The 10,595-nt window shown below is 46.8% G+C and overlaps 1 protein-coding gene across 1 annotated transcript in view; it reads left to right on the top strand.

Moving 5' to 3' along the window:
• Positions 1 to 671, top strand: part of LOC137319587 (plasma membrane calcium-transporting ATPase 3-like) — a gene marked incomplete at both ends in the record, with an annotated part of 44,652 nt that extends 43,981 nt beyond the window's left edge. Inside the window, one exon of the mRNA XM_067981685.1 lies at positions 489 to 671. Within this exon, the coding sequence (XP_067837786.1) occupies positions 489 to 671 (183 nt within the window). The remainder of the gene's footprint in view (positions 1 to 488) is intronic.
• Between the last annotated feature and the right edge of the window lie 9,924 nt (positions 672 to 10,595).

The following is a 10,595-nucleotide window of genomic DNA, read 5'->3' as shown; positions in this document are numbered from 1 at the left end:
CCGCCCAGCTTCCCCCCTCGACCGAAAACAAAAACCGGGTTTGATTGAGCGTCGGGCGTGGCTCGGGGCTTAGGCCTCGCTCCCCGACTCAGCAGGTCGTGGGTTCGAGCCCCCCTCTCGCTCCAGAGGCTACCGAGGGAGCCCCGCACTGTCGGAGGGGCCGTCTCTCGCGCGAGCCCTCTCAGGCGGGGTGCGAAAGATCCCACGGCCGCTAACGGAAGACGAGCAGGGCGGGGGGGAAGTCCCGGGGCCGAGATTGAGCCCTCAACCCTCATCAGTAAAAAAAAAACAAAAACAGATTTATCACATTGTTTGTGCGATCTTGCTGTGCACAAATTGGCTGCTTCCTTGCCCACAATGGCCGTGAAAGTCTTTGGGACGTCCTGAGATGGGGAAAGGGGCTGTCAAAATATCCGTAGTTTGGCGGCTCAGAATTTAACGCTCTCCCTCCCTCCCTCCCTCCCTCCCCTGCTCCTTTCCCCCCTCAGTTAATGGCCACCATCCCAACCAGCCGCCTCAAGTTCCTGAAGGAGGCCGGCCACGGGACCCAGAAGGACGACATTCCCGACGAGGAGCTGGCCGAGGACGAGGAGGAGATAGACCACGCCGAGAGGGAGCTGCAACGAGGCCAGATCCTCTGGTTCCGCGGGCTGAACAGGATACAGACGCAGGTACGTCAGGCCAGGAGCGGCCAACCCAGCGTGGAATCGGGGGGGGGGGGGCGGTGACCAGGCCGCCCGGGGTAGAGGAAGGATCAGATCAACCCGAACATTGGCTTCTTTTGGATTCCCCTCGCTTTTTCCCTTAACAGGAAATATCGCCATTTTGTTCAGACCGAGTGTGGATTTTAGGTTTCGTGAGGCCTGGTGTTAATTTTGGTTACTTGAGGCCTGGTGTTAATTTTGGTCACTTGAGGCCTGGTGTTAATTTTGGTTACTTGAGGCCTGGTGTTGATTTTGGTTACTTGAGGCCTGGTGTTAATTTTGGTCACTTGAGGCCTGGTGTTAATTTTGGTTACTTGAGGCCTAGTGTTAATTTTGGTTACTTGAGGCCTGGTGTTAATTTTGGTCACTTGAGGCCTGGTGTTAATTTTGGTTACTTGAGGCCTGGTGTTAATTTTGGTTACTTGAGGCCTGGTGTTAATTTTGGTTACTTGAGGCCTAGTGTTAATTTTGGTTACTTGAGGCCTGGTGTTGATTTTGGTCACTTGAGGCCTGGTGTTAATTTTGGTTACTTGAGGCCTAGTGTTGATTTTGGTTACTTGAGGCCTGGTGTTAATTTTGGTTACTTGAGGCCTGGTGTTAATTTTGGTTACTTGAGGCCTGGTGTTAATTTTGGTTACTTGAGGCCTGGTGTTAATTTTGGTCACTTGAGGCCTGGTGTTAATTTTGGTTACTTGAGGCCTGGTGTTGATTTTGGTTACTTGAGGCCTGGTGTTAATTTTGGTCACTTGAGGCCTGGTGTTAATTTTGGTTACTTGAGGCCTAGTGTTAATTTTGGTTACTTGAGGCCTGGTGTTAATTTTGGTCACTTGAGGCCTGGTGTTAATTTTGGTTACTTGAGGCCTGGTGTTAATTTTGGTTACTTGAGGCCTGGTGTTAATTTTGGTTACTTGAGGCCTAGTGTTAATTTTGGTTACTTGAGGCCTGGTGTTGATTTTGGTCACTTGAGGCCTGGTGTTAATTTTGGTTACTTGAGGCCTAGTGTTGATTTTGGTTACTTGAGGCCTGGTGTTAATTTTGGTCACTTGAGGCCTGGTGTTAATTTTGGTTACTTGAGGCCTGGTGTTGATTTTGGTTACTTGAGGCCTGGTGTTAATTTTGGTTACTTGAGGCCTGGTGTTAATTTTGGTCACTTGAGGCCTGGTGTTGATTTTGGTTACTTGAGGCCTGGTGTTAATTTTGGTTACTTGAGGCCTGGTGTTGATTTTGGTCACTTGAGGCCTGGTGTTGATTTTGGTTACTTGAGGCCTGGTGTTAATTTTGGTTACTTGAGGCCTGGTGTTAATTTTGGTTACTTGAGGCCTGGTGTTAATTATGGTTACTTGAGGCCTGGTGTTAATTTTGGTTACTTGAGGCCTGGTGTTAATTATGGTTACTTGAGGCCTGGTGTTAATTTTGGTTACTTGAGGCCTAGTGTTAATTTTGGTCACTTGAAGCCTAGTGTTAATTTTGGTCACTTGAGGCCTGGTGTTGATTTTGGTCACTTGAGGCCTGGTGTTAATTATGGTTACTTGAGGCCTGGTGTTAATTTTGGTTACTTGAGGCCTAGTGTTAATTTTGGTCACTTGAAGCCTAGTGTTAATTTTGGTCACTTGAGGCCTGGTGTTGATTTTGGTCACTTGAGGCCTGGTGTTAATTTTGGTTACTTGAGGCCTAGTGTTAATTTTGGTCACTTGAGGCCTAGTGTTAATTTTGGTCACTTGAAGCCTAGTGTTGATTTTGGTCACTTGAGGCCTGGTGTTGATTTTGGTCACTTGAGGCCTGGTGTTAATTTTGGTTACTTGAGGCCTGGTGTTAATTTTGGTCACTTGAGGCCTAGTGTTAATTTTGGTTACTTGAGGCCTGGTGTTAATTTTGGTTACTTGAGGCCTGGTGTTAATTTTGGTTACTTGAGGCCTGGTGTTAATTTTGGTTACTTGAGGCCTGGTGTTAATTTTGGTTACTTGAGGCCTGGTGTTAATTTTGGTTACTTGAGGCCTGGTGTTAATTTTGGTCACTTGAGGCCTCGTGTTAATTTTGGTCACTTGAGGCCTAGTGTTAATTTTGGTTACTTGAGGCCTGGTGTTAATTTTGGTTACTTGAGGCCTGGTGTTAATTTTGGTCACTTGAGGCCTGGTGTTAATTTTGGTTACTTGAGGCCTGGTGTTAATTTTGGTTACTTGAGGCCTGGTGTTAATTTTGGTTACTTGAGGCCTGGTGTTAATTTTGGTTACTTGAGGCCTGGTGTTAATTTTGGTCACTTGAGGCCTGGTGTTAATTTTGGTCACTTGAGGCCTAGTGATAATTTTGGTTACTTGAGGCCTGGTGTTGATTTTGGTTACTTGAGGCCTGGTGTTAATTTTGGTTACTTGAGGCCTGGTGTTAATTTTGGTTACTTGAGGCCTGGTGTTAATTTTGGTTACTTGAGGCCTGGTGTTAATTTTGGTCACTTGAGGCCTGGTGTTAATTTTGGTTACTTGAGGCCTGGTGTTAATTTTGGTTACTTGAGGCCTGGTGTTAATTTTGGTCACTTGAGGCCTGGTGTTAATTTTGGTTACTTGAGGCCTGGTGTTAATTTTGGTTACTTGAGGCCTGGTGTTAATTTTGGTTACTTGAGGCCTGGTGTTAATTTTGGTTACTTGAGGCCTAGTGTTAATTTTGGTTACTTGAGGCCTGGTGTTAATTTTGGTTACTTGAGGCCTAGTGTTAATTTTGGTTACTTGAGGCCTGGTGTTAATTTTGGTTACTTGAGGCCTGGTGTTAATTTTGGTTACTTGAGGCCTAGTGTTAATTTTGGTTACTTGAGGCCTGGTGTTGATTTTGGTCACTTGAGGCCTAGTGTTGATTTTGGTTACTTGAGGCCTGGTGTTGATTTTGGTTACTTGAGGCCTAGTGTTAATTTTGGTTACTTGAGGCCTGGTGTTAATTTTGGTTACTTGAGGCCTAGTGTTAATTTTGGTTACTTGAGGCCTGGTGTTAATTTTGGTTACTTGAGGCCTGGTGTTAATTTTGGTTACTTGAGGCCTGGTGTTAATTTTGGTTACTTGAGGCCTGTTGTTAATTTTGGTTACTTGAGGCCTGTTGTTAATTTTGGTTACTTGAGGCCTGGTGTTAATTTTGGTTACTTGAGGCCTAGTGTTAATTTTGGTTACTTGAGGCCTGGTGTTAATTTTGGTTACTTGAGGCCTGGTGTTAATTTTGGTTACTTGAGGCCTGGTTTTAATTTTGGTTACTTGAGGCCTAGTGTTAATTTTGGTTACTTGAGGCCTAGTGTTAATTTTGGTTACTTGAGGCCTGGTGTTAATTTTGGTTACTTGAGGCCTGGTGTTAATTTTGGTTACTTGAGGCCTGGTGTTAATTTTGGTTACTTGAGGCCTAGTGTTAATTTTGGTTACTTGAGGCCTGGTGTTAATTTTGGTTACTTGAGGCCTGGTGTTAATTTTGGTTACTTGAGGCCTGGTGTTAATTTTGGTTACTTGAGGCCTAGTGTTAATTTTGGTTACTTGAGGCCTGGTGTTAATTTTGGTTACTTGAGGCCTGGTGTTGATTTTGGTTACTTGAGGCCTGGTGTTAATTTTGGTTACTTGAGGCCTGGTGTTAATTTTGGTTACTTGAGGCCTGGTGTTAATTTTGGTTACTTGAGGCCTGGTGTTAATTTTGGTTACTTGAGGCCTAGTGTTAATTTTGGTTACTTGAGGCCTGGTGTTAATTTTGGTTACTTGAGGCCTGGTGTTAATTTTGGTTACTTGAGGCCTGGTGTTAATTTTGGTTACTTGAGGCCTGGTGTTAATTTTGGTTACTTGAGGCCTAGTGTTAATTTTGGTTACTTGAGGCCTGGTGTTAATTTTGGTCACTTGAGGCCTGGTGTTGATTTTGGTTACTTGAGGCCTGGTGTTAATTTTGGTTACTTGAGGCCTCGTGTTAATTTTGGTCACTTGAGGCCTGGTGTTGATTTTGGTTACTTGAGGCCTGGTGTTAATTTTGGTTACTTGAGGCCTGGTGTTGATTTTGGTCACTTGAGGCCTAGTGTTAATTTTGGTCACTTGAGGCCTGGTGTTAATTTTGGTCACTTGAGGCCTGGTGTTAATTTTGGTCACTTGAGGCCTGGTGTTGATTTTGGTTACTTGAGGCCTAGTGTTGATTTTGGTCACTTGAGGCCTAGTGTTAATTTTGGTTACTTGAGGCCTGGTGTTAATTTTGGTCACTTGAGGCCTAGTGTTAATTTTGGTTACTTGAGGCCTAGTGTTAATTTTGGTCACTTGAGGCCTGGTGTTGATTTTGGTTACTTGAGGCCTGGTGATAATTTTGGTCACTTGAGGCCTGGTGTTAATTTTGGTTACTTGAGGCCTGGTGTTAATTTTGGTTACTTGAGGCCTGGTGTTGATTTTGGTCACTTGAGGCCTGGTGTTAATTTTGGTCACTTGAGGCCTGGTGTTGATTTTGGTTACTTGAGGCCTGGTGTTAATTTTGGTTACTTGAGGCCTGGTGTTGATTTTGGTTACTTGAGGCCTGGTGTTAATTTTGGTTACTTGAGGCCTGGTGTTAATTTTGGTTACTTGAGGCCTGGTGTTAATTTTGGTTACTTGAGGCCTGGTGTTAATTTTGGTTACTTGAGGCCTGGTGTTGATTTTGGTCACTTGAGGCCTGGTGTTGATTTTGGTCACTTGAGGCCTGGTGTTAATTTTGGTTACTTGAGGCCTGGTGTTGATTTTGGTCACTTGGGGCCTGGTGTTGATTTTGGTTACTTGAGGCCTGGTGTTAATTTTGGTCACTTGAGGCCTGGTGTTGATTTTGGTCACTTGAGGCCTGGTGTTAATTTTGGTCACTTGAGGCCTGGTGTTGATTTTGGTCACTTGAGGCCTGGTGTTAATTTTGGTCACTTGAGGCCTGGTGTTAATTTTGGTCACTTGAGGCCTGGTGTTAATTTTGGTCACTTGAGGCCTGGTGTTGATTTTGGTCACTTGAGGCCTGGTGTTAATTTTGGTCACTTGAGGCCTAGTGTTGATTTTGGTCACTTGAGGCCTGGTGTTAATTTTGGTTACTTGAGGCCTAGTGTTAATTTTGGTCACTTGAGGCCTGGTGTTGATTTTGGTTACTTGAGGCCTGGTGATAATTTTGGTCACTTGAGGCCTGGTGTTAATTTTGGTTACTTGAGGCCTGGTGTTAATTTTGGTCACTTGAGGCCTGGTGTTAATTTTGGTTACTTGAGGCCTGGTTTTAATTTTGGTTACTTGAGGCCTGGTGTTGATTTTGGTCACTTGAGGCCTGGTGTTAATTTTGGTCACTTGAGGCCTGGTGTTGATTTTGGTCACTTGAGGCCTGGTGTTAATTTTGGTTACTTGAGGCCTGGTGTTGATTTTGGTCACTTGAGGCCTAGTGTTAATTTTGGTCACTTGAGGCCTGGTGTTAATTTTGGTCACTTGAGGCCTGGTGTTGATTTTGGTCACTTGAGGCCTGGTGTTGATTTTGGTTACTTGAGGCCTGGTGTTAATTTTGGTCACTTGAGGCCTGGTGTTGATTTTGGTCACTTGAGGCCTGGTGTTAATTTTGGTCACTTGAGGCCTGGTGTTGATTTTGGTCACTTGAGGCCTGGTGTTAATTTTGGTCACTTGAGGCCTGGTGTTAATTTTGGTCACTTGAGGCCTGGTGTTAATTTTGGTCACTTGAGGCCTGGTGTTGATTTTGGTCACTTGAGGCCTGGTGTTAATTTTGGTCACTTGAGGCCTCGTGTTAATTTTGGTCACTTGAGGCCTGGTGTTAATTTTGGTCACTTGAGGCCTAGTGTTGATTTTGGTCACTTGAGGCCTAGGGTTGATGGGTAACCCGGTAACCGGACGAAAAATGCTTGAACTAAGCTTGTGTGCAACTTTGTGCGACCCCCCTGGCCTACCCAAACCGGGGCACCCCAGTAATTCGTCCCCTTGAGGTCTGTGTCAAGGCTTCTGAACAGCTCCTATCCTCCCTCCCAAAGATGTGTACATACATGTGTATTTTTTTTGCGTGCGCTTTCAAGAGAAACTTCATGGAGGATGGGGGAGGGAGGGCGAGACCTCGGAGTGCCAGCAAGAGAAGGTGGAGTGCCATTTTTGTAGAGAACGAGTGAATCCAACTGGCTTGGGCAGGGGCCTTCCCCAGGGGTCAGTATTAGGACCACTGCTCTTTTTGAGATATATTAATGACCTGGACTTGGGTATAGAGGGAATAATTTCAAAGTTTGCAGATGACACGAAACTCGGGAATGTAGTAAACAATGAGGAGGATAGTAACAGACTTCAGGAGGACACGGACAGACTGGTGAAATGGGCAGACACATGGCGGATTGAAATTTAACACAGAGAAGTGTGAAGTGATCCATTTTGGTCAGAAGAATGAGGAGAGGCAAAATAAACTAAAGGGTACAATTTTAAAGGGGGTGCAGGAACAGAGAGACCTGGGGGTGTGTGTGCACAAATCTTTGAAGGTGACAGGACAAGTTGAGAAGGCTGTTAAAAAAGCATCTGGGATCCTGGGCTTTATTAATAGAGGCACAGAGAACAAAAGCAAGGGAGTTATGCTAAACCTTTCTAAAACACTGGTTAGGTCCCAGCTGGAGTATTGTGTCCAATTCTGGGCACCGCACTTTAGGAAGGATGTGAAGGCCTTAGAGAGGGTGTGGAGGAGATTTACCAGAATGGTTCCAGGGATGAGGGACCCCAGTTATGTGGAGAGACTGGAGAATCTGGGATTGTTCTCCTCAGAGCAGAGAAGGTTAAGGGGAGATTTAATCGAGGTGTTCAAAATCAGGAAGGGTTTTGATGGAGTAAATAAGGAGAAACCGTTTCCAGTGGGCAGGAGGGTCGGTGACCAGAGGACACGGATTTAAGATAATCGGGAAAAGAACCAGAGGGGGAGATGAGGAATGTTTTTTACGCAGCGAGTTGTTCTGATCTGGAATTCACTGCCTGAAAGGTCGGTGGGAGCAGATTCAATAATAACTTTCAAAAGGGAATTGGGGAAATACTTGAAGGGAAAAAATTTACAGGGAAAGAGTTGGGGAGTGTGGGACAAATTGGATCGCTCATTCAAAGAGCCAGTACAGGCACAATGGGCTGAATGGCCTCCTTCTCTGCTGTAAGGTTCTATGAACAGGGAGCCTGAGAACACACCGTGACCCAGGATGAGGAGATGAAAGTCCCCTTTCTCCATTGGCCTTGAGGGCTTCACTAGGCCCTGCTCCTCCTAGTTTCCATGATGACATCGACCCAGCACTAGGCAGGACTCGGGGCCCAGCTCTGAGTCTCACTCGGGGAATAGAGACGGGGAGGATGGTGCAGGATGTGGACAGGGCCACGCTGGTGCAATTCGAGCACGGTGCTTTGCAGAGAATTCCTCCATGCAGGTCCGGGTAACTTTACCTGACACTGAGCTCCCTGTGGGGAGCCACAGTCAATGGGAGCACGCAATGCAGAAACGGCCTCACACTGGGAGTGTTTGATGGGACAGTGTAGAGGGAGCTTTACTCTGTATCTAACCCTGTACCTGCCCTGGGAGTGTTTGATGGGACAGTGTAGAGGGAGCTTTACTCTGTATCTAACCCTGTACCTGCCCTGGGAGTGTTTGATGGGACAGTGTAGAGGGAGCTTTACTCTGTATCTAACCCTGTACCTGCCCTGGGAGTGTTTGATGGGACAGTGTAGAGGGAGCTTTACTCTGTATCTAACCCTGTACCTGCCCTGGGAGTGTTTGATGAGACAGTGTAGAGGGAGCTTTACTCTGTATCTAACCCTGTACCTGCCCTGGGAGTGTTTGATGGGACAGTGTAGAGGGAGCTTTACTCTGTATCTAACCCTGTACCTGCCCTGGGAGTGTTTGATGGGACAGTGTAGAGGGAGCTTTACTCTGTATCTAACCCTGCACCTGCCCTGGGAGTGTTTGATGGGGACGGTGTAGAGGGAGCTTTACTCTGTATCTAACCCTGTACCTGCCCTGGGAGTGTTTGATGGGACAGTGTAGAGGGAGCTTTACTCTGTATCTAACCCTGTACCTGCCCTGGGAGTGTTTGATGGGACAGTGTAGAGGGAGCTTTACTCTGTATCTAACCCTGTACCTGCCCTGGGAGTGTTTGATGGGACAGTGTAGAGGGAGCTTTACTCTGTATCTAACCCTGTACCTGCCCTGGGAGTGTTTGACGGGACAGTGTAGAGGGAGCTTTACTCTGTATCTCACTCTGTACCTGCCCTGGGAGTGTTTGATGGACAGTGTAGAGGGAGCTTTACTCTGTATCTAACCCTGTACCTGCCCTGGGAGTGTTTGATGGGACAGTGTAGAGGGAGCTTTACTCTGTATCTAACCCTGTACCTGCCCTGGGAGTGTTTGACGGGACAGTGTAGAGGGAGCTTTACTCTGTATCTAACCCTGTACCTGCCCTGGGAGTGTTTGATGGGACAGTGTAGAGGGAGCTTTACTCTGTATCTAACCCTGTACCTGCCCTGGGAGTGTTTGACGGGACAGTGTAGAGGGAGCTTTACTCTGTATCTAACCCTGTACCTGCCCTGGGAGTGTTTGACGGGACAGTGTAGAGGGAGCTTTACTCTGTATCTAACCCTGTACCTGCCCTGGGAGTGTTTGATGGGACAGTGTAGAGGGAGCTTTACTCTGTATCTAACCCTGTACCTGCCCTGGGAGTGTTTGATGGGGACAGTGTAGAGGGAGCTTTACTCTGTATCTAACCCTGTACCTGCCCTGGGAGTGTTTGACGGGACAGTGTAGAGGGAGCTTTACTCTGTATCTAACCCTGTACCTGCCCTGGGAGTGTTTGACGGGACAGTGTAGAGGGAGCTTTACTCTGTATCTAACCCTGTACCTGCCCCTGGGAGTGTTTGATGGGACAGTGTAGAGGGAGCTTTACTCTGTATCTAACCCTGTACCTGCCCTGGGAGTGTTTGACGGGACAGTGTAGAGGGAGCTTTACTCTGTATCTAACCCTGTACCTGCCCCTGGGAGTGTTTGATGGGACAGTGTAGAGGGAGCTTTACTCTGTATCTAACCCTGTACCTGCCCTGGGAGTGTTTGATGGGACAGTGTAGAGGGAGCTTTACTCTGTATCTAACCCTGTCCCTGCCCTGGGAGTGTTTGATGGGACAGTGTAGAGGGAGCTTAACTCTGTATCTAACCCTGTACCTGCCCTGGGAGTGTTTGATGGGACAGTGTAGAGGGAGCTTTACTCTGTATCTAACCCTGTACCTGCCCTAGGAGTGTTTGACGGGACAGTGTAGAGGGAGCTTTACTCTGTATCTAACCCTGTACCTGCCCTGGGAGTGTTTGATGGGACAGTGTAGAGGGAGCTTTACTCTGTATCTAACCCTGTACCTGCTCTGGGAGTGTTTGATGGGACAGTGTAGAGGGAGCTTTACTCTGTATCTAACCCTGTACCTGCCCTGGGAGTGTTTGACGGGACAGTGTAGAGGGAGCTTTACTCTGTATCTAACCCTGTACCTGCCCTGGGAGTGTTTGATGGGACAGTGTAGAGGGAGCTTTACTCTGTATCTAACCCTGTACCTGCCCTGGGAGTGTTTGATGGGACAGTGTAGAGGGAGCTTTACTCTGTATCTAACCCTGTACCTGCTCTGGGAGTGTTTGATGGGACAGTGTAGAGGGAGCTTTACTCTGTATCTAACCCTGTACCTGCCCTGGGAGTGTTTGACGGGACAGTGTAGAGGGAGCTTTACTCTGTATCTAACCCTGTACCTGCCCTGGGAGTGTTTGATGGGACAGTGTAGAGGGAGCTTTACTCTGTATCTAACCCTGTACCTGCCCTGGGAGTGTTTGATGGGACAGTGTAGAGGGAGCTTTACTCTGTATCTAACCCTGTCCCTGCCCTGGGAGTGTTTGATGGGACAGTGTAGAGGGAGCTTT

This window comes from Heptranchias perlo, unplaced genomic scaffold, assembly GCF_035084215.1.
Source record: "Heptranchias perlo isolate sHepPer1 unplaced genomic scaffold, sHepPer1.hap1 HAP1_SCAFFOLD_872, whole genome shotgun sequence".
NCBI lineage: Eukaryota > Metazoa > Chordata > Chondrichthyes > Hexanchiformes > Hexanchidae > Heptranchias > Heptranchias perlo.
The sequence above is the reverse complement of the archived record's forward strand: the minus strand, read 5'-3'. Positions and strand labels throughout refer to the sequence as shown.